This window comes from Aquarana catesbeiana, linkage group LG03 (genome assembly GCF_042186555.1).
Source record: "Aquarana catesbeiana isolate 2022-GZ linkage group LG03, ASM4218655v1, whole genome shotgun sequence".
Taxonomy (NCBI): Eukaryota; Metazoa; Chordata; class Amphibia; order Anura; family Ranidae; genus Aquarana; species Aquarana catesbeiana.
The window spans coordinates 49,361,696-49,386,574 of NC_133326.1; the positions used below are offsets into that span (position 1 = coordinate 49,361,696).

The following is a 24,879-nucleotide window of genomic DNA, read 5'->3' on the forward strand; positions in this document are numbered from 1 at the left end:
AATTTGGCATGCGATTTGACATGTCAAATCGGCAGCTATTGCCGGCAAGGACACTGTCCAACGCCGCACCAATTCCCAAAAGTAGCTTCTGTACTACTTTTGGCGACTTCAGGGTGCGATTTCTAGAGATATCTGTGCAGGAATCGGCAAAGATGTCTCTGAAATCTTCCCTGAAAGTCAGACTGACATGCGGGTATGAAATTGTGGGAGTTCAGCTGAACTCCCACAATTTCAATCCCGCTGGCAGTGTGAACCTCGGCTTAATGCTAGTTTTTTTTCTTAAAAGCAAAACTTTACACTCCCTACCCCCCCTCTTTTTTTTTTTTTAACCCCCACTTACCTGGTTGCAGGTCCTGCACATTTAAGGTACTTACCCACCCAGTCGATCCAGCATTGTCCTGCTGAGATCAGCTTCTCTACACCCCGATCGGTCCCGCGCCGCCATCTTCTTCTGTGACGTCATCGGTAAGCTGACAGCTTCACCGATGACAAGCTGCCTGCCCCACCCCCTCCTCCATCGCCAATGAAGGACTGTGCCTCTTGGGATACGAGACAGACATAGGAAAACAAATAGGAAACAACATAGGAAACAAGCCCACATTAATGCCCCCATAACAAGTGGCTTCCTATGGGGGCACTTGGGGAGGGACCTGAAGCACCAGCTGGGGACCCGAATAGAGGAGAACAAATTAAAGTGGTTCTAAAAGGTTTTTTTTTTTTTAAATCCGCCCAAAAGTGGAAGGTCCACTTATCCATCTCAATCCAACGATGTTGCACATGAGCATCAGCTGTCCAGGACTCTCCCTCCTGATTGGTTGAGACACAGGAGCAGGCACAATGGGCTCCCGCTGCGGTCAGTGAGCCAATGAGGAGAGAAGGGGCGACTATGACTGGACACACAGAGCAGCGGCTCAGCTCGGGAGCCCCCATAGCAAGCTGCTTGCTGTAGGGGCACTCAGCAGGAGGGAGGAGCCAGGATCGCCGGCGAGGGACCCGAGAAGAGGAGGATCCGGGCTGCTCTGTGCAAATCCACTGTACAGGGGAGGGGGGGGAATAACAGGTTTGTTATTTTCAAACCCAAAAAAACCTAAGACTTTAGTTTACTCACATTAAGTTTACAATCACTTTAACAATCTCTGATACAATCTGTGTTTTATTGCGTGGAAAGAGTACAAGTGAAGTTCATCAGTCAGCACAGTAATCAGATAGGATTTATTGCTGACCTTTTGGGGGGGGGGGGGATGTTTCGCAATCAGAAAATGAACACAAGCCAGGATTTCCATCTCTTGTATATCTTCCCTTTATAAATATTTAGATCGCAGTTACTGCCAACGTGTTTACTGTTATCTCCCAGCTAATCTTTATCAGGATAAACATGGGAGGACAGTTGTCTGCACTTTAGCAGCCCATAGATTATGCAATCTTCTTTCCTTCTACCGTCAGTGTAAGGAAAGAAAATTCTTGATTTCCCCATTACAATTCAGTATTGATCGGAGAATCCCTCCCACAGCGCTATTGTGTTCTACCCGCAGGGAGCCTTCCCTACACAATGATCAATGCTGGCGGCTATAGCCGCTGGCAGTGATCACATGAAAAAAAAAAATACAACAGGCTGGTTATACTGAAATCGATTAATGGATCGACTTCAGTACAACCAGCCTGCCCATAGATGGGTCAAATCTTGGCCGTTCCCTGCTGAACCAGCCGAGATGCGATCCATCTATGGCCAACTTTAGGCCTCATGCACACAGGTGCAACAAAAACACATCTGTTTTTTTTTAGGGGCTTATTAACGTGAGGTTGCGGAGGGGGGGTGGTAAAGCCCCACAGTTGAGCCACAGTTTTACAGCTCCACAGCCACTCCCCCCTTTAGCTGCGGAGGCAGCAGACGGGGTGTACACATGCCACTGATGCCTTGCTTTGCAGCAGCAATTATAACCCCAGTTGCTTTCAGCAGGAGCTACTGCCCACCGATCAAGACCCATTCAAGTGAATTAAGCTGCTCCGCTTTCCTTATTATAGGCTTACCCGTAGGTAAAAAAAAAAAAAAAAAAAAATCACCAAGCGGGGTTTACAACCGTTTTAAACTGTCTATACAGAGTTAGATATTCGTTCAGATTTGTTCATTGAAACCCCTTAAAATTTCATCCAGATCTGCTATTTGGGTGAAATCCCAGGTGTATAAGGGCTCATGCACATTGCAGCTCAAAGAAGCGGCTCCTTCAGGCTTTTGAGCTCTTCTTCTTTTTTTTCTGCCTGGAAACTCCTCTCCATGCGTCCAAGCACACTATAGCTTTTTCAAGCATATGTTCTTAAAAGGCAAAAAAAAAAAAAAAAACTCACCAAACTCGCATTTTTGAGAGGAGCTTTTGAGCAGAAAAGACGCCCAAGTGCCCAAAAACATGCGATAGAGCAGGAAAAATTTGAAGGAGTTTGAAAAAACGCAAAACAAAAATAGGGGGAAAGTAAAAAATAGGGGGAGTTTGTGAAAAAAAAAAAAGCTTATGCTCAAAAGAGCTCAATAAAAACATGCAAAAGAGTAAAAAAAAAGTACAAGCTTCTTCAAGCTGAAATAAAAGCTCAAATTCCTGTAAAAGCACCTTTTTTGAGCTGCAGTGTACATGAGCCCTTAAATCAGTTTTCATAACATTATGTATGATTTTTTTTCCTAAACGAAAACCGCATTTATAGTTAGACTTTGTTCAAGAAAAATTCTGTTGTTCTCCTTCAAATCTTCTCATCACTATGGTCAAAAATGAATAGCGATTTGATCCTATTGACTATTATAATGTCAAATGAATGTTACGAAAATGTATGCTGGTGTATGGCCAGCTTTAATCAATAGGGAGCACATATTGTGCAATGTATTTATCTCTGCAGCTTTATCACACTGCTTACAAAGTCTCATACACAGCCCCTTATGATGTGATAGTGTGCAGCTCCCTCTACAGGAAAATGTTGGAATCACAGAGATATGGGAAATCTCCGACTTCTCAGTAGAGGAAACCACAGATCGCACTTCCCATACTGACAGGTCAGGACAGTAGCAGGATTATGCTTCATCAATCAGGTGTTTAAATGGGAATTCCAGTTTTGATAATTTTCATCTTACCATTGGCAGTATATCTTTTTTTTTTTTTTTTGTGTTGACGTGTTGCTGAGAACAGTGTTTTTATTACAATAAACATTTACATGATACAGTAAGCAACACACGGAAACAAGTTTTTATGCCTTAAAAATATTTATAAAATTGTGCTTAGATTAGTTTAGTAAATTAAACAGTAAATTAAACCTACCTTATGGTAACAAACATTTAATTTCATGAGAAACTTAACTGTTTATATCAAGCTGTTCATCTGCAGAGATCGACATAGTGCTTACTAAAAATATGGAGACGCTGGAGTTTTATACACTTCAAGGATACCCATCATCAACAGCAAAGTAAAAAAGACAAAAATACAGTCACAGCAATGTAAAAAAGACAAAAATACAGTCCGCAATTACATGCGGTGTCTCTGGGGTGCGATTTGAGCCATATATTTGTATGGCTTAAATTGCACCGCATTCGCATCAAACTGGTGCGCGATTTTTTTTTTTGTCTGCATCAGAATCGGATCGCTGCGTTTTGCAAACCAATTGCAGAGCTAACATACATTCCGCAATCAGTTTGCATGAACGGATTGCGATTTAGATGCGGTGCCGAATCCGCAGCAAAGTTCCTGTGAATTTGCACTGCACCTAGTGTGAACCCAGGCTCGGAGGAAAAGGAGAAGGCAGGAAACTGATTCACTTTCAGAGATAAAATATACATCAGTCCAACCCAACTCCAGAGAATGTTTTAAAAGAGACGTTCACCTTAAAAATTAAAAAAAAAAAAAATATAATAAAACGCACTTTTTTTTTTTTTTTTTGAGTTTAATAAACTACCTAGAGCGCTCAACAGCACCCTGGTAGTTCATTGTGAAGTACAAGCCGTCAGCCCCAATAGATGTCGGCACTTGTAGTCCATTCACAGAATGACAAGGCTGTATAGGCTATAGGCAGAGCCCCGCAGGGCCAAGTTCTTTTCAAACAGTGACAGCCGGTGTGAGGAGAAGATCCCCGGCCCGCTGTCACAAGGAGGTGGACGGGGGCGTGGCTGCAGGAGTGTGAAAATCTTACAAAATTGCAAAAAAAAAAAAAGGGCACATGAGAGTTTTCCAAAAGTGAACTTATCCTTTAAAGCAGAAATGAACTAAAATCTACCTCTGTTCCAACAGTCCAATACCTGCGAGATCCCTTGCCAGCATCTGATCCCCAGCTTCTTCCGGTTGCTGGTCTTCGGCCATCTTAGTTGGTCAACATAATACAACATCTCTATTGTGCATGTGTAAGAGGGAAGTGCACACCAATTGTGCCGGCATGTAAACTGAGCTTTGTACGCGCAGTTCAATGTACATTCTACAGGGAATTACAAACAGGCAGGTAAGTGTATTTTATCAGGGAAGAGACACTGCACGGCTCTTCTGCAATAAAAAGCCTGCCTGTTCACAATTCAAATATTTTGCCTTTTGGATCGAGCCGGTGTTGGCATTGCTGTCTGATCTTTTAATAAGGGAGGATTTTCCTTCACCTCCAGTCCTCCAGTTAATAAGACCGGAAGTGTGGGGGAATTCCCCGAGTGTGGACAGGAATCAAAGTCTGAGAGTGGTTGTAAACCTTCCCTACAGAGAGCCTGTCAACAAATTAAAAAAAAAAAATCACTGGTCAAAATACAGAAAAACTTGGTATTATAAAGGACACCTTGCATTTGGTTTTCTTTATCATAAACCATTTTTTTGTTACTTGTAAAGGTGCCTCTGAAGTTGCTAGCAAATTTGGCTACTTCAGGAAGAGTAGCACCCTAGCACAGCCCCTTCCCTCAAACATCATGACTCTCTCCTACCCGATTACTGACTATGCTGGCCAAGCTCCTCTGCCCCTCCCCATCACTTCACTACATAAAACTTAAGTAGCTCCCGGGGGGGAGGAGTTAAGTGGAATGCTATAGGGGGGCCCTTGAGTGACAGCTCTGAGTCTGCTGACATGGCATCCAATACGCGCATGCCCAGCAGCAGTCTCAGCTCTTGTGGATGTCCACACAAGGGAGGCTTTTTTCAGGTAAATAACATTCCAAGAAATACAACGGGGGGCATTTATCAAGCAAATTACCAACACAATGAGGTGGATTTACTAGAACTGAAGAGTGCAGAATCTGGTGCATCTCTGCATTGTAGCCGATCAGCTTCTAACTTCAGCTTGTTGACTTAGGCCTCGTACGCACGAAAGGATTTTCCGCAGAAAAAGCGCCAGACTTTTGTCTGAAGGGCATGTGCCGTGAACTTGTCTTGCATAAAAAGACAATTGTCGGCCAACAAACACGAACGAAGTGATGTACTACATGGAATTTCAGCTCTTGAGCGCCACCCTTTGGGCACCTTCTGTTAATGTCGCGTTTGGTGAGCATTGATTCCAAGCATGCATGTTTGTACCTTGGACTTGTGTGACGGACTTGTGTACACACGATACGAAAATCTGACAACAGACCGTTGTCCACCGAAAATTTACTAGCCTGTCATCCAAATTTTGTTGGCGGAAAGTTGGCCAACAATTGTCTGATGGAGTGTACTAACTGACGGATTTTAGGAAAACAGTCTGTCATCACACAATTCTCTGTTGAAAATCCGATCGTGTGTACGAGGGCTTTACACTATGCCAAAAAAACCTGGAAGCTGATCGGTTTCTATGCACAGCTGCACTAGATTTTACACTCTCCAGTTTTAGTAAATCAACCCCAAATTAGTCATAAATCAGATTGTCTCAGCGACAAGTGTACAGAGCTGTGTGTCAGGGCAGCCAAGTGAAACCGTTTGAAAAGTTCTAACGCAGATTTATTCTCACTACAAACAGAGGAGAATTGTGGCGTGGTCAGGGTCAGGTTGAATGTGCTTGCAGGCAAAGGAGGGATTTAGGACTCCGGCTGTAATCTTGTTATAAATCTGTATCACAAAGCATCTCACTCTCTGTTCAGCGTCGCCTTGGGACAGAACTGATAAATGTCCCTCACCAAATGCACATATAACCTGACGGGAAGATTATTACTCTGGAAACAGGGTCTCTTAATGCCTGTGTCCCCACTGGGGAAAATTCCTCTCAAGTCCTCCTCCACTGACACCAGGACAGCAAATACCTACATACTGGATATTCTTGCCCATCTCAACTCAAGCAAAACTTATTTAAAAAAAAAAAAAAAAAAAGCTGTAAACTCATATGGATCATTGAGTGGTTGTGACTTCAGCCCACATGCCCCTAGGATGTTCAATTTCCAGTTTTTTCCCCATATAAAAAAAAAAAAAAAAAAAAGGGAGTAAAACAGAACGTAAACTGGCAACAAATTACAAACACAAATCAGTAGTTCAGTCGAAATTCACCAGATACATTATAAAAAGAGCGTATTTCTGGTAGAAGAAGTCCATAGCGGAGTTTCATTATAAATTGCATAGATACAACCAGTTATTCACAGTTGACAGATTCATTCCAGTGCTTGTACTGAAGGGTCACTGCAGGCAATTTGCAAGAAGCAATCACAGCACAATCTTGAAGGAGCTGAAGAGTAAAAAGAGAAAATGTGAAAGTGCTGATTAAAGTCCCTCTAGTCTTCAACACAAAGCAAGACTCAGATCTCCAGTTTTCTGGTAGAATTCGGTCTCATTCTATGGCAGAATGATATAGGAGTTTGTAAAGTGCGAAGGCAGATAATACTACAGATGTACTCCTACCTGTTATAAAATTAAAAGTGATGCAGCACTGCACTTGTGTATAAGTACACGGTCACATACATACATATATAAAAAAAAATGTAAATCCATCAAGTGTGTAACACTTGTCGGGGGGGGGGGGGGGGGTTAAATGTGCTGTTTAACCACTTACGGACCGCCGCACGCTGATACACGTCTTTTTTTTTTTTTAATTTTTTTATTAAATACTTTTTATTAAGAAATTTCATTTGTTTTCCAAACTCTTAGTCGCATTACATAGCCGTGTACAAAAGAAAAGAGCGGTTAGCATGAGCAACATAGAAGGAAACATAAGGACACAATAACAACAGATGATAGTTCCAGAAAAACAAACCCCATTTCCCCTTTTATCAACCTTACCCCCTCCCATCCCTTCCCCCTCCCCTTCCCTACTATCCACTCCAACCATTCTCGCCTACTACATTCACATTCACCTATTTAATTGATTCCGAATCTAACCACTGTTTCCATATTTTAAGGAACTGCTTATGGTTCTTTCTTTTCCTGTATATATATTCCTCCTTATCTATCGTTCCATTCACCACTTTCTCCCATTCCCTTACTGTTGGGGCGTTTTTTTCCTGCCATTTACGAGCAATTAGCAACCTTCCCTGAAACAGGCATCTAGTCACTGCGGTCTGGACATGGCCCCGTACCCCTTCCTCCTCTATTAACCCCAAGAGGCATAACCTGGCCCCCGCATCTAGCGACGTCCCAAATACCCCATTGATCTTCCTAATTATACCTTGCCAATATCTATGCAATTTGGGGCATCGCCAGGTCATGTGCACCAGGTCACCCCTCCCATCTCCACATCTTGGGCATTCTGCATTCGGTCTTTTCCCAAACAAAAACAGCCTTGCAGGCGTGTAATAGGATCTATGCAGCAGGTATAGGTGTGATATGGTCTGAGATGGTGATAACGAGACCTTGGGGCTCAAAGCCAAGACTCTACTCCATTGATCCTCTCTCATTAGCCCCACATCCCTTTCCCACTTAGTCCTGCTACTACGCTCCACCTCACCTTTCTGTGCTGCCCCCCTTATCTTCTCATACATTCCTGATATTAATCCTTTATATGAACCTGCCTTAACCAACCTCTCAAGGGACAGCATTTTACTCAGTTCTGGGCTTTTCCCTTTAAATTGCATATTCAACGCATGTCTGACTTGTAAATAGCTATAAAATAATTGGTTCGGGATTCCAAATTCTGCACTGATTTCCTGAAATGATTTCAGTCTACCTTCCCTATATAACTGTGCCAGGAAGCCAATACCCTTCCTGGCCCATTTATCCACCTTCCCCAGTGTCTTAAGTTCTTCCAAGTTTTTATTATCCCAGAGAGGGGAAAATTCAGAGAACCCGCCATAGCCCAATATGGTCTTAGCAGTGTTCCAAACTTTTACCATTAGTTGTGTAGTTAAACATCTGGTTTCAAATGAGTCTGCCTCCACAGCTTCCACTACTGTACTATGTTTTGTATCGTTTAGTAATAAGTCATTCCCTCCCTCCTTCCTCATAGGTGAATTACTACCTCTCATATATTGTAGTTGTGCTGCCAAAAAATAAAATTCCGGGTTCGGCAACCCAAACCCTCCCATATCTTTCGGGCGCTGTAGTGCCTGCAAGCGGATTCTTGCTGGGCCATTCCTCCAAATCAGTTCCCTAAATACCCCTTCTAGTTTCCTAAACCAATACTTTGGGATCCATACTGGGGAATTGTGTACTATGTATAATATTTGTGGCATCCACACCATTTTGATTAAATTAATCCTGCCCGCCACCGACAGTGGCAGACGGCCCCATATCTTACTTTTCTGTTTTAGTTTGGCCATAAGCGGAATCATGTTCCTTGCAATAAACTGTCCCGGGTCTTTTGTTAAATTAACACCCAAGTATCTTATTTGATTTGCTATCTTTATCTGGGTTGCCTGCTGTGGGAGTGGCTCTACAAGGGGGTCTATGGGCATAAGCACTGACTTCTCCCATCCTATTTCCGGTCCAGAGAAGCGTCCGAAGTCCTGTACCAGCCTTAAAACCTCTTCCAAGGACGATTGTGTATCCCCCAAAAATAACAGAACATCGTCCGCGTACATAGCTACTTTTTCTTCTCCTATTTCTCTTTTAAATCCCTGTATTCCCTGGAAGGTTCTCAAGGCGATAGCCAGGGGCTCTATAGCGAGAGCGAAGAGAAGGGGGGGACAAGGGACACCCCTGCCTCGTCCCCCTCTCCAGCTGGAACCACTCCGAGCACTCCCCATTTATTCTAACCTTTGCCCTAGGGCCCTCATACAGTAGTTTTATCCAGCGGACAAATTGGGGACCAAAACGGAATTCAGCCAATACTCTCCACAAGTAATGCCATTCAACGCTGTCAAAAACTTTGACTGCGTCTAATGATAAAATGGCTCTATTCCCTCCACCCATGGCTGGGATTTGTGTGTTCAAATAGGCTCGTCTTATATTTAAACTTGTGGACCTATCCGGGATGAACCCGGTTTGGTCCGGGTGTACTACCTTGCTAATTATTTTATTCAATCTAGCGGCCAGGGTCTTAGCTAAAATTTTAACATCCGTACACAAGAGGGATATTGGCCTATAGGAAGATGTTTCTAAACTATTTTTCCCCTCTTTTGCTAGAACTATTATGGTTGCTTCTACCATAGAGGTCGGCAGCTTCCCTTCCTCCATTGAATACCTGAAGAAGTTTAGGCAATAAAATATCCCCATATTTTTTATAAATTTCTATTGGCAGGCCGTCTGGTCCGGGGCTTTCTGGTCCACCATATCTGCCATAGCTTTGCATAGCTCCTCAAGGTTCAATGGAGCCTCTAACCCATCTCTGTCCTCCTCTGATAGTTGAGGGATCTTTAGTTTTTGAAAGAAGCCCCCCATCTCCCTTTCCACATTCCTCTGCGAGGTACTATATAAATTTTTGTAATATTCCTTAAATTCATACGCTATTTCAGAGGTGGTCCTTCTAATCTCCCCTCCTTTATCTTGTATTGCTGATATAGTATTTGAGGGGCTGTTTGCTTTAGATATTAGAGCTAGGATTCTCCCCACCTGTTCACCCTCTCCAAAGAAGGTCCGCCTCTGAAACAGTTTTTTATTTTCTACTTTCTCCCAGACTGCTTTTTTATATTCATCCTGCTTCCTTAACCATCTGTCGTGGTCCTCAGGAGAGGATGACTCCACATAGCATGATTCTGCCCTTTCCACCTCTTTCCTCAGCTCAGTTTCTTTAGCCTGTGATTGTCTTTTAACATACGTTATTTTTTGTATCAGCTCCCCCCGTAGATATGCTTTAAGCGTATCCCAGACTATACCCAGTGATGCAGTCCCAGTATTCACCTTTATAAATTCTCCCAAGTTGGTGGCAATCCCTTCCGTGTCCTTGATTATCTCCAGCCAAAATGGATTTACCTTCCAGTCTCCCCTACCATAGCTTGCCCCTGTCTTTATTAAAAAGACTATTTGTGAGTGATCCGAGATCCCTCTAGGTTTATATTCTACCTCCTCTACCACCTTCAGGGCCTCTTCGTTACATAGTATGAGGTCAATCCTAGACAAGGTAGAATATGATCTAGAATGGCAAGAGTACTGCTTTACCCCGGGGTTCCATCTTCTCCATATATCCACAAACCCTGTCTCTTCACAGAATCGAAACAATGGGCCTCCAGGTGCACTTTTTACAGGAGTCCTTTGTGTGAACCGATCCAGATTTTTATCCATTGTCATGTTAAAGTCACCTGCTATTATAACCGGTACTCCTGGTTTATCAGCAACAAACCTCATCAAATCGCATAAAACATCCAATTTGAACGGTGGAGGAATGTATACGTTTGCTATCACGCATTCACACTCCTCAATCATACAATAGAGGAAAATATACCTTCCATTTTCATCCGTTACATTCTGCCTGTAGGAGAAAACCACCCCAGACTATCAGTATACTCACCCCTCTTGAATAAGAGGTGTGTGTTGAATGGTATTGTATCCTATATTTTTTATGTTCCAAAACCTTGACAGACTCTCTCTCTAGGTGTGTCTCCTGCAGGCACAATATTTTGGAGTCATCAAGTTTAATTTCTGCAAAAATTGCCTGTCTCTTGGCAGGATCCTTAACCCCCCGTACGTTCCAAGAGCAAATCCTAACATTCCTGCCTTTCTTGGTCCGACCTGAGGCCACCTCCCTCCTATCCCCAAACCTCGCCATTCCTTCTCCAAATCTTCCTATCGCTACAGAATAATTCCTTACTTCTATTATACTCTTTTCCCAAAAAACAAAAAAAAAACAAAAAAAAAAAAAAACTCTTATCCTCGTGCACTGTGTAATTTGTGGTTTCTCCACCAATGTATACTCGAACCCTATCCCATATAGATTACTACATCCCATCCACAACACCCAACTCACAATCTCCCCCTTTCTTACTCCAAATTCATCCCACCTACCCCCGCACTTCCTCCCATTCTTCTTCCCCAACTCCTACCCCCTCCAAAAACACCCTCCCTCCCCCCTGCCCCCCCCCCCCTCCACCACCCCCTCCTCCACCCTCTTCTCTGCCCTCCTTCGGGGCTATATTGGGGGCTTCTAAATTGACCGCATTTCTTCCCCAAAGTGAGATTTCCTAGCTTCCCAACAAATAAATGAGAGGCAAACCGTGCGCTATACACCAGGAAAAAAAGACAACAAAAAAGAAAAAATTGTCCCAAAAGTCCCAAATAGCTCAGCTGTGTCCATTATAAAAGGATAACACACAAAACTACTTCAAAATTCCACCTCCTAGAGGGGGATAATTCCACCTTCTCACTTTCTTTTTTACCTTCTGCCCCCCCGATACACGTCTTAACTTCGTAGAGGAATATCGTTGTTATGGCAGCAGTTAGCTGCCATAACCCCGGTATCTTCTTCTTCGACCGGCGGTCCGTTTTCAGATAAAAGTGGTCTCTGCGGCGGATTCGCCACTAAATCACTTTTAAACGGTGGAGGGAGAGGGGCCCCCCCCTCCTGCCAAGCTCCAGTGCCCTCTGCCACTCACCGGAGCTGTCGGCAGCGGCGGAGGCGATCGGATGCTGCTCCTTTCTTGGCATGGAGACGAGTGAGGGGAAGATGGCCCCCACCCGTTTCCATACCATTGCAGGGCGGAAACGAAGTAAAATGTCACTTCCGCCCATAGCTCTTAAAAGGGCCATTTTTTTTTTTTTTTTTAATTGCATTTTAGTGTAAATATGAGATCTGAGGTCTTTTTGACCCCAGATCTCATATTTAAGAGGTCCTGTCATGCTTTTTTTTTAAGGGATGTTTACATTCCCTGTAATAGGAATACAAGTGACACAAATTTTTTTTTTTTTAAAGAACAGTGTAAAAATAAAAAGGTAAAATAAATAAGAAAATTTTTTTTTTATTATAAAACGTGCCCCATCCCGCCGAGCTCACGTGCAGAAGCTAACGCATACGAAAACGGTGTTCAAACCACACATGTGAGGTATTGCCACGATCGGTAGAGTGAGAGCAATAATTCTAGCCCTAGACCTCCTCTGTAACTTAAAACATGCAACCTGTAGAATTTTTTAAACGTCGCCTATTTAAATTTTTTTTTTAAGAGCAAAAGTTTGTCGCCATTCCATGAGCGGGCGCAATTTTGAAGCGTGACATGTTGGGTATTAATTTACTTGGCGTAACATTATCTTTCACAATATACAAAAAAAAAATTGGGCTAACTTTAATGTTTTTTTTTTTTTTTTTTTATTTTTAATTCAAAAAAGTGTATTTTTTCCAAAAAAAGTGCGCTTGTAAGGCCGCTGCGCAAATATGGTGTGACAGAAAGTATTGCAAGGCCGCCATTTTATTCTCTAGGGTGTTAGGGGAAAAAAACGTATAACGTTTGGGAGTTCTAAGTAATTTTCTATCAAAAAAAAAGTTTAACTTAACAAATCTCAAAGAGGCTCGGTCCTTAAGTGGTTAATGAACAATTGTAAACTTCTAAACTGTGCCTATCCTTCAGGCTCAGTTCACATATATGCGAATTGGATGCGTTTTTGACCGCAGCCAAAGTGCATAACATGTGAACGTGACCAACTTTCAATGGAGTCGGTTCACACATGTGCAGGGCAGCTGCTGTGCGGTTTTGAAAAGGGTACTGTGCATTTTTGGGTCCGGTTTAGGTGTGAATTCAGGTAAAAATTCAGACCTGAGTCGCACCTGAACTGGTGAATCAAAATGGACCAGACTCTGGACTGCAAACCGCAGCCACATATGTGAACCCAGCCTAAGAGATCTTCACACCATGTGTAACCACCACCATTGGTCACTCACCTCCTATACTGACCTATGGTTGCTGGGTGGTTTTCTACACATTACTTGTCTAGTGCACTCTAAAATGAGATGGCACTCCATATATTTTATTTCTGAGCTTCTGATAGCGATATCTGCTGAGCGTCATTGGAAGGAAAATAGTCCAGGAAGAGACAATGGGGATCAGATCCTATCCAGATATTGCCCATAAAGGAACAAGCACTTTAGATCTCTTAATCATGGTCAATATAGGAGGTGGTGGTGGTGGTGGTCAATATAAGCCAATGGTGGTGGTTACACATGGTGTGAAGATCTAAGGACAGGCATGGTTTAGAAGATTACAATTGTTAATTTAGCAGCACATTCACCTGGACTTTTCTCCTTCTATAGTTTTCTGTCTTTTCACTTCATGTCTGGACTATTATTTTTGTCCCACCGACATAGGGGGATTGTATATTTAAAGAGGAAGTAAACCCACTCTGCAGGCTTGTACCTGTAGGTAAGCCTATAATAAGTCTTACCTGTAGGTACTGTGAATATCTCCTGAACCTTCATGGTTTAGGAGATATTCCCACATCAGCGCATATGCTCTGCAGGAACGATATATCCATGCCGTCCCTTCAGAGTCCCGTGACGCAGTCAGTGACTCCTGTGCGCATGTGCAGGAGTGACATTTTGCGGTGTGGCCAATCAGACGGCCGGCGAACCTGGAAGGAAGATCAGGTGAAGATGGAAGCATCTGTCAGAGCTGACAGCGCAGCGGTGCAGGACTTCCTTCTAAGGTAAATATTTCATAATGTGCCATTATATATATCTGTATACTTATATACAAGTGTAGCGCTGGATCACTTTTCATTTTACTTCAATTTAGCAGATAGGAGTAAGTGGCACACTCCTAGATTTCAGCGGCAGCAGTTTATTTGGTTTATTACATTGGTGTGCGCACGGGTATTTGTTTTCCACAGATGTGGCAAAATGTGTAAATGTACTAAATTTTTAGCTGAACCCATACCTACTTACAAAACACTACACAGCACCTAGAGAAAGGTTAAGTTGGTCATACATAGATTGAAATTCAACCGGTTCAGCATGGCCCAGCCAAATTTCGATCCAAGTATGGGCAACGTGGTTAATCTACCAATCGACTTCTGTACAAATACCCTGTCAGATTGTCCCCGCTCGATCAGCGTTGTAGGCTATAGCCTGCAATGCTGATCAGGGTATTCTGATGGTCGGGAAGTCTCCCCATTGTCAAAATACAATAGCTCAGAGGGGAGGATTCCCTCATGCACATCATTGTGTGTGGATGGGGGAATCAAGGCAGTTTTTCCTCATTCAACCCACTGGGTGAAGGAAAAAACAAAAAAAAAAACAAAAAACAAAAACACCAGGCAGGATTCATCTAGGTTTTCCAGTGTTTTCCCATATCATTGTGTACCCTTGTTATACTGGGGTCGATTTAGTAAAACTGGGGAGCAAAACCTGGTGCAGCTCTGCATAGAAACCAATCAGCTTTCAGGTTTATTGTCAAAGCCTAATATAACAAGCTGAAGTTAGATGCCGATTGCCTACCCTGCAGAGCTGCACCAGATTTTTCAATCCAGTTTTAGTAAATAAACCCCAGTATGTGCTGTTCAATGGTGTCCTATAGCTAATACAATGTTAAGAAATATGCCAATAAAATTATTATTAAAAAAAAATACGTGATCAGTAGTGATGAGCTTGAGTTGGCTCTGAACCCATGATCGTCCAAACCCAGAAGGAAGCTTTTAGTACTGGCCCAATCAGCTGTGGCTATATTAGGTCAATGTTGTCATAAGCCTTGCCACCCCTTTGTGGCCGTGCAGACGTGTGATGGAGAATTCCCGGGCTACAGCCGATTTGCCCGGCACTGACAGCTTCCGTCCTGTTTCACAGCGAACCCAAGCTCACGCTTCGTAATCAATATTCTATATCAGAGGTGGGGCATTCTTCAGCAGACTATAAACACAAAAATTCTATTTTTATTGAGAAAAATAACCCCACAACAATCCCCCTTAGGTAAAATTATATACACACACACACACACACACACACACACACACACACACTTGAAGGGCTTTAGGCAAACATTATTGCAGATCTGTAGTTATGTAGTTGTTAAAATAAACCACATTAATGCAAGTGCACTGTCTAAATCACTGCAGTGGTAAAGCCTGTTTTCACTATAATCACATGTTAAAGTATCAGTGTTGACAATATTAGGAGTAAAGTGCATTGTGGGAAATTCTACCTAGAATTTTAATACAGTGGAACCTCGGTTTGCAAGTAACGAGGTTAACGAGTGTTTCACAAACCGAACACTGTATTTCTAAAATTCCTAACTCAGTTTGCGAGTGTTGTCTCGCAAACCGAGCAGGATTCAGGCCAAAAGCGGTGTGCGGTACTGCTTTTGGCCTGAGGTGTGGGGCGCCGAAGCCGAGCAGAGCCGAAAGTCGCCTGTTGGAAATGCACAGAAAGGCCCGAGGACAGTTCGGCTGACCTCAGCAAACCTCGGAAAGGCTTGTGAACGGAGTCTTTCCGAGGTCCGCCGAAGTGTCCCTCGGGCCTTTTCAGCCGTTTCCAGGGCTCTGCGGCGCCCCCCGCCTCTGGCCACATGCGGTATTGCATCCCATTGAAGTCAATGCGGAACGATTCATTTTCGTTTCCATTGACTTCAATGGGAAAACTCGCTTTGATATGCGAGTACATTGGATTACGAGCATAGTCCTGGAACGGATTATGCTCGTAATCCGAGGTTCCAGTGTACTGAAAAAGAGGCTATGTTTTTACCCCCCACCCCCTTTCCTTCACCATATTCCCCGCTTCTACCTCTCCCTTACCACTTTATATTTTTCTACTGGGGTTTCAGTAGTCGGGCTGGAGATACGGGGGGGAAGCTTAAAGCGAAACTTCCCCTTTTGGGTGGAGCTCTGCTTTAACGTGCTTGTGTACGACATTTACTGTACTCAATATGTCTGTTAAAAGGATTTGTTTTACCACTACCGAAGAATAAAAAAAAAAAAAGGAAGAACAGTACTGTGATGGAAATGTGTAAGTTCTGTATATAATTGTATTCTATTTTGTATGTATTGCACACTTCTTTCACTGTGCACATGGCACTAATAATGCTTTTAGTACATGTTTACATTCTTTCGAGTCCTGATTAGAATTAGCCTCGTTACCATAAACGTACAATTGTAATATTATGTGATACCTATGTAATCCTGTGTATAAAAACCTTCAATTGTGTCATAATAAAGCAGAACAGTTATTTGGAAAGATTATATACCGAACTTACAAATTTCCATTACAGTACAATACAAAACTGGCAAGGTATAATCAGAAGAATATCTGGGGACACAGAGTCATCATTATTAATAAAAATGCCATCTTTAATAAAGCCATCTAAAAATATTTCAACTGAACTTAGAATCTAATGCCGTGTACACACGGGCGGACTTTTCGGCAGGACATTCAAACGAATGGACTTGCCTACACACGATCACAAAGTCCGACGGATTCGTACGTGATGACATACGACCGGACTAAACTAAAGAAGTTGATAGCCAGTAGCCAATAGCTGCCCTAGCGTTGGTTTACATCCGTCGGACTAGCATACAGACGAGTGGATTTTTCGAACGGACTCGAGTCCGTCGGAAAGATTTGAAACACGTTCCAAATCTAAAGTCAGTCTGATTTTCGACCAAAAAAGTCCGCTACAGGTTCGACGAAGCCCACACACGGTCGGATTGTCTGACGGATTCGTCCCATCAGACCAGTCCGGTCGAAAAGTCTGCCCCTGTGTACATGGCATAAGGCCTCATTCAGATGGGCACTGGCACCCGTACTGCATGCAAGTGGTGTTTATTTTGGTATCTGCATCCGACCCCAGCTGTGTGCAGGAAGCCTATGAAACTGGATGCAGAGGCAGCGACTGCATGGACACAGCCGCATGTCAAAATCTGACAGGTGTACAGTAGCCGGTACATGGCCCAAATGCAAACAGTTCAATAGGAAATACATACGTGACAAAGTCTGGAGATCTGGAGATGACATGCTGAAATTCAGAATGGTTTATTGTGCCGTCTTTGTCTATATCTGACTCATCAAGGATCTGGTAAAGAATAAAAAGCAAAAAACTTTACAATTACACCAAAGAAAAGTGGGCTAAGCACATTTTAAATAATACCATAAACTTTACTGATCAATACAGTAAATAGATGAATAACCATAGATAAAGGTAAATTATTTAATTTCAATATAAAAAAGCTAAAAAGGGGGACTCAATACCAATAGAGGGAGAACTGCAAGATTCTTGACTGTGTAGCACTGCAGGTAAAGTGCTTTATTAAATAATTGGAGTTAGATTTCTTCTTTACAGCTAATTTCAACACCGAGGCAGTTTTCAGACGTTTTAGCACTAAAAATAGCGCCTGTAAAGCACCTGAAAACTGCCTCCCCAGTGTCATAGCCCAAGTGCTCTCACACTGGGGCGGTGCGCTTGCGGGACGGGAAAAAAAGTCCTGCAAGTAGCATCTTTGGGGTGGTGCGGCAGCACTGTATACACCGCTCCTGCCCATTGGAATGAATAGGCAGCGCTGCTGAAGCGCCTGAAAAGTGCTTTGGAAGCGCCGCAACACGGGCAGTTTTAACCCTTTCTTCTGCCACTAGCAGGGGTTAAAAGCGTCCTGCTAGAGGCAGAAAAGCGCCGCTAAATTGAGGGGCTGCAGTGCGAAAGCAGCCTAATGCCGCGTACACTCGATCGGAAATTTCCGCCAGCAAAAGTCCGATGAGAGCTTATGGTCGGAAAATGCGACCGTGTGTATGCTCCATCAGACTTTTGCTGGAGGAATTCCAGCCAGCAAAAGATTGAGAGCAGGTCCTCAATTTTTCGATCGTAAAAAGTTTTGATAGGAAATTCCAATAGTCTGTACCAATTCCCACGCGCAAAATTCCTACGCATGCTCGGAAACAATTCAACGCATGCTCGGAAGCATTGAACTTCATTTTCTCGGCTCGTCGTAGTGTTGTACATCACCGCGTTCTTGACGGTCGAAAGTTCAGCTAACTTTTGTGTGACCGTGTGTATGCAAGGCAAGCTTGAGCAGAATTCCGTCGCAAAAACCATGCAAGACTTTTCCGACGGAAAATCCGCTCGTGTGTACGCAGCATGAGAGTTCTGTTCCCCAGGGTATAAAGTGCACATAGGTCTTTGTCCCATCTTCCTAGGTGCTGTCTATGGCTAGCTGTGAGTCAGAACAGGGTGTCCCTCAATGACCGTCTGAAGCTGACAGCACCCCCCCCCACCCCCTGTGGGGAGTCATCCCGGCCAAGAAGACACACAGTGATTATTGCTAGCTGGATCGATCAACTTGGGTACAATCAGCCTGCCCATACATGGTTCAAATCTCAGGCTGGTCCCTGCTAAACTGGCCGAGATTTGAACCATCTAAGCTGGCTTAAGTGTCATTTCTGCCTGCTGCTTCGTTTCTCTGCTATCATAACGAGTCACTTTTGACAAGTTTCCCGGCACCAAGAGAATAAAGCAGACGGGAGGGACCTCCAGCACACAGACTGTGACTGACAGCCTCAGCTCTGTTCTTGTGTGTTGTGTGAAGGGGGGGTCCTCTCTCTTCAATCAGCTCTCAGAGCCCCTTTCACTGAGCTCTGCAGAGTGTAATTTCAGCTCTCCGTCCCCTGTTTTCTGACAGCTCAGACAAGCTTTATAAATTCTGGACTTTGAACAGATGAAGAGATGAGAAGACTGCAGATAAACAGGTACAACCTATGTAGGAGGATTTGCGTCATCTCTGTGCAACACCTAAAGCCAGGTAAAATGTGTAAATAGCTGACTCCCGCACTATTAAATTAAGCTAGGGGGCACTGATGAAAAAACCTGTGGATCTGATCCAAACAGAAAGAAATGGTAAAATGAATAAATGGTGGTATTTGCACTGTGTGAGAGAAGGTGTATGAGAAAGGCAAAAATGAAAGTGATGCTACTAATAGAAAGTAAGTAATGTGGGAATAATCTCAAACATAAATCACATAAGATTGAAATAATCCTGATAAAAATGTGACAAATCAAATGGCATAATCAAGTGAATTAATATCAAATGAGACAGATAAACATTAATCTCATAAATGAGTGTGATGAAATCCTGGTAAAACTATGCAAATCTATAGACAAAATCAAGTGAATAAAATATTAAGTGAGCCAAGAAACATAGTTCAGTGAAAGAAAAAAAAAAAAAAAAATATATAATATAAATAAAATAATGCAGTGATGGGTGACAACTCCAAAAAAATGTCTGTGTAAACTGTAATCAATGAGTCCCACCACCAACACAAGTGCTGAAAAAGCCGGCAAATCTTCAGTGCTGACACCTGTGGGGTCTGCAAGCAGCTCACCTTACTGCATGGCAGATGCAGAGTATGATGATCACCTCCTGGCTGTGTTTAATTATTTGGATAATCTCAGTAGCCGGTTTAAGGCATATGGAGAAACAAACATAAAGTTGATAGCATAATACCATAAGGTAAACGAAGGGCGATGGGACAAAAGCAGATCCAAAAGTGAAGCACTCACTTTTAATATAAGAGCATAGGCGTCAATCCACAAAAAAGTCGAGTTCGTAAGGCCCTGTGTGTAGTCCTGGGTCTGCTCTTGCGCCAAAACAATTTGTAATGACACAAAATGCAGCCAACTACGAGCGCTGAGCTCGTCTCCTTCAGTCAGAATGTATATGTACCTAGTGCTCCAATCCCGACGTGTATCGTCACATCACATGACTTCATCAGGGGGGAGCTGCTTGCAAACCCTCATCACTGAAGATTTGCCGGCTTTTTCAGCACTTGTGTTGGTGGTGGGACTCATGGATTACAGTTTACACAGACTTTTTTTTGGGAGTTGTCACCCATCACGGCATTTTATGATTTTTTTTTTTTTTTTCACTGGACTATGTTTCTTGGTTCACTTAATATTTTATTCACTTGATTTTGTCTATAGATTTGCATAGTTTTACCAGGATTTCATCACGCTCATTTATGAGATTAACGTTTATGTGTCTCATTTGATATTTATTCACTGGATTATGCCATTTGATTTGTCACGTTTTTATCAGGATTATATCAATTTTATGTGATTTATGTTTGAGATTATTCCCACATCACTTACTTTCTATTCGTAGCATCACTTTCATTTTTGCCTTTCTCATACACCTTCTCTCACATAGCGCAAATACCACCGTTTATTCATTTGCCTAAAGCCAGGCACGTCACTGGGTATATATGTGTGAGGGTTTACAACCACGTTAGGCATTCCTGTGATTCATAAACCTTTTCCATACTGCATACCTTTTCATAGGTAAAGCAACATGTAATCATTTCAAAAGGGCCTTAAGCCAATGGCCTGGAGTGCAATGGATCTCTGAACAACTGATAAGAGATCAGACATGCAGGAAGTGCATTGTATACAGAGAACTGGTAGACTTGCACGTTGAGATGCAGCAATAAAGAACAAGCATTGCACATCACTGGAGATCAGGAAATAGAGGCAGAATATGTGGTGAGTAAATATTTTCCTCCCCCATATACATCTAGAATTACAGAGTACACATAGAACCAAAATTTGTAGTTTGTAATGGTAACCTACATTAGATTATTCATATCACAATGATTTTTTTTTTCTTTTTTTAAAAGGTAAATAGTATTCCCCATCTGAACTCACATTTTCTATAAGCTGCTTCATCTCTTCATTACTTAGCCTGGTGTTCTCTTCTGCTCCTGTTAAATGGTTCACCAGCGTTTCCAAATCAGTTTCATTTAATGCACCATCGCCATCAAAATCTGCATAAGTGACAGGAAAACATACACATGACTACATAGAATATACAATACACCCCACTTCTTCTCTGTATATCCCTTTTAGGGCCAGAAGCCAATTTTAATTTTGTGACCTTCGTGTTACTGACTGGAACTGCTCAGGATTTTAAAGTAGAACTATAGGCCAAACTTTTTGTTTCGTTTTGGAAAAAGCAAGGAAGGGTTATAACCCCTGTCAAATTTTTAATTCTTTTTGCCATCTGTGTGTCATTTTCAAGATTTTCCATCTCTTCCTGTCCCATAGCCAAACAGGAAGTGAGAAGGAATCCCTGCAAAGGGAATTCCTTGGGGATCCCCAGAATTAGTGTCCCCATTGGAAGATTTCCCCCTTTTCTGGGGACAACGCAAAATTTGGGACTTTCTTTTACTTTTAATAATAATGGTAAACAGGACAAATAGAGAGAGGGGGACTCTCCCTAAAGGGGGCACAGACCGCAATAAAAACTGACAGGGGTTCTAACTCCTCTCCACTCTATTCAAAAAAAAAAAAAAAAAAAAGTTTTGCCTTTAGTTATACTTTAAGTGTACTGGCATATTATTGTTATTATTATTATTATTTATTGTTCTCCACGTCTCTTTGTTAAAAGGGGTTGTAAACCCTCATGGTTTTTCACCTTAATGCATTAGGATGAAAAACCTTCTGTCGAGCTGCAGCCCCCCGTTTTACTTAACCGAATGCCGTCTTTCTCTGGCCAGGAACGAGCACACAGCTCTAGCTGGTGTCTTGTGTCCTGATTGGATAGATTGATAGCAGCGCAGCCATTGGCTCCCACAGCTGTTAATCAAATCCAATGACGAGGGTGCTGGGGGGGCGGGGCCAAGTCCTGCTTTCCGCGTGAATACACACAGACACAGGACTCGGGAGCCCGCCCCCACAGGTGTCCACCAAGGAGAGCGCTTCTCCAATGTGCACACTCCATGCAGGGAGGAGCTACCAGCCCCGACGGGGGAACCCAGAAGAGGTGGATCGGGGCCACTCTGTGCAAAACCAACTGCACAGTGGAGGCAAGTATGACTTTTTTTTTTAATAAATAAACACGAGGGTTTACAACCCCTTTAAAGTTTATCTATGGTCAAAATGTAAAATCATATTCATTTCCACCTTGTATTTCAGTTATTTCTAGCCTATTCCTATTAATCTGAACGATTTTACTAAATTTACATCCTAAAGAGCCCCACACAATTACTTTTCACATTCTGTGACACGTAGTCACCATGTCCTGTGAGTAGGCACTGCTGTGTCACACATTTCAGAGCCTGCCTTCTGAGGTACTGAGAGGAGTTTCAAGAGGCGGAGTCAGTACAGGAACCACTGTTAGCAGGCAGCAAGGTACCATGGGATATGTAGTCCTTAGAAATTGAAAGTAAACAGCAGAGGAGAAGCTGAAAAGCATGCAGGGAATACAGGAAGATGTGGAAAAAGATGGCCAGGAGACAGGGAGAGCTCACAACATGAAAGGAGGTTTTATTGGATTGTCAAAAATAAGTATTGTTTGTATTATAATGCTGATGTTACAACATTAAAAGTGTTTCCTGTGCCCATACATTTACCTTAGTTTGGTGACAGTGATTAAACTTCCCTGGTTTACTTGTACCTATACAGTGAGGGGAAAAAAGTATTTGATCCCCTGACGATTTTGTATATTTGCCCACTGACAAAGAAATGATCAGTCTAATTTTAATGGTAGGTTTATTTTAACAGTGAGAGACAAAATAACAAAAATATCCAGAAAAATGCATTTAAAAAAAAAAGTTATAAATTGATTTGCATTTTAAATGAGTGAAATAAGTATTTGACCCCTTCGCAAAACATGACTTCGTACTTGGTGGCAAAACCCTTGTTGGCAATCACAGACGTTCTTGCTGTCGGCCACCAGGTTTGCACACATCTCAGGACGGATTTTGTCCCACTCCTCTTTGCAGATCCTCTCCAAGTCATTAAAGAGGAACTGCAGTCTGCTCACATAAATTGTAATAAAAACCATCTTTGCCATTCTGAAGCTTCCCTCCAACCACTTTGCATATTATTTTATATATACTGTGACTCTACTTGCCAAATATGCTGCAGAAATCTCCCTCCACTAAGTCTGGCTGCAGCCATTTTTACTGTGGGCAGCTGAAGCTGCTGCCTGTTCACTTCCTGGATTTACAGGAGGTACACCTCCAGCTCTGTAGCCCTCATTGGCCCTCTTATGACTCCCCCCCACCCTTCATAAGAGAGAGCTGTGCATGAGGTTATTCCAGACAAGAAACAGGAAGTGGGCTGTATAAGGCATTTACTGGCAGAAAAATAGTTTTTACTATCCAAAGTTAAAACAACAAGGGCAGAAGATTTATTGGACGGAAAGTTGAAAAAAATGACCAAAGGTCCGCTTTAAGGTTTCGTGGCTGATGTTTGGTAACTTGAACCTTCAGCTCCCTCCACATATTTTCTATGGGATTAAGGTCTAGAGAGACTGGCTAGGCTACTCCAGGGCCTTGATGTGCTTCTTCTTGAGCCACTCCTTTGTTGCCTTGGCCGCGTGATTTGGATCATCGTCACGCTGGAATACCCATCCACCACCCATTTTCAATGCCCTGGCTGAGGGAAGGAGGTTCTTACCCAAGATTTGATGGTACATGGCCCCGTCCATTGCCAAAGAGCTGGATTTTGGCCTCATCTGACCATGAAATTTCACAGTTCTCCTCTGAATCATTCAGATGTTCATTAGGAAATTTCAGACGGGCCTGTACATGTGCTTTCTTGAGCAGGGGGACCTTCCGGGTGCTGTAGGATTTCAGTCCTTCACGGGGTAGTGTGTTACCAATTGTTTTCTTGGCGACAATGGTCCTAGCTGCCTTGAGATCATTGACAAGATTCTCTCGTGGAGTTCTGGGCTGATGCCTCATCATTTTCATGACTATTGAAATACCACGAGGTGAGATCTTGTATGGAGCCCCAGGCTGAGGGGGAATTTAGTTATTTCGACTTTTGTCACCCTCTCACCAAGCTGCTTGGCGATGGTCTTGTAGCCCATTCCAGCCTTGTGTAGGTCTACAATCTTGTCCCTGACATCCTTGGACAGCTCTTTGGTCTTGGCCATGGTGGAGAGATTGGAATCTGATTGATTGCTTCTGTGGACAGGTGTCTTTAGACTTTTATACAGGTAACAAGCTGAGATTAGGAGCATTCCCTTTAAGAGAGTGCTCCTAATCTCAGCTCATTACCTGTATAGAAGACACCTGGGAGTCATAAATCTTGCTGATTAATAGGGGATCAAATGCTTATTTCACTCATTAAAATGCAAATCAATTTATAATTTTTTTGAAATGCGGTTTTCTGGATATTTTTGTTGTTATTCTGTCTCTCACTGTTAAAATAAATCTACCACTAAAATTATAGACTGATCATTTCTTTGTTCGTTGGCAAATGTACAAAATCAGCAGGGGAGCAAATAAACCCCCCCCCCACTGTAGGCAAGCCTATAAGAAGGCTTACCTATAGGAGGTACTGTAAATATCTCCTAAACTTGCGCAGTCTAGGCGATATTTACTGTATATGCTGCCGATGAGGTCATCAGCGCATGCGCTCTGAAGGAACAGCCATCTGTGCCATTTCTTCAGAACCTTGTGCCATGACCAACGGCTCCATCCAGTCACACAGCCGAAGTCCGCAGACCCTGAAGTAAGACGGGCAAAGATGGATGCGGCCTCCAGCAATGACGAGGGCTTCGTTTGCAGGTAAGTTTTACATATTGTGCTAGAATGTGATGCATACTAGCACATTATGCCTTTACTTTGCAGGTCAGCAAGAAAAAAAAAAAAAAGAAGAAGTTTTTATTTCAATCTGTAACCCTGTTGGTGAGATTTCACCTCACTTGT

The 24,879-nt window shown here is 42.8% G+C and overlaps 1 protein-coding gene across 1 annotated transcript in view; it reads right to left on the minus strand.

The window, feature by feature from the left end:
* Nucleotides 1-3,222: 3,222 nt before the first annotated feature.
* The window catches only part of CIB1 (calcium and integrin binding 1), a 44,469-nt gene continuing 22,812 nt past the window's right edge, over nt 3,223-24,879 (minus strand). The window contains exons 5-7 of the mRNA XM_073618488.1: nt 20,864-20,982; nt 17,160-17,248; nt 3,223-6,624 (exon numbers count right to left, since the gene is read on the minus strand). Coding sequence (XP_073474589.1) covers nt 6,603-6,624; nt 17,160-17,248; nt 20,864-20,982 — 230 coding nt within the window. The 3' untranslated portion in view covers nt 3,223-6,602. The remainder of the gene's footprint in view (nt 6,625-17,159; nt 17,249-20,863; nt 20,983-24,879) is intronic.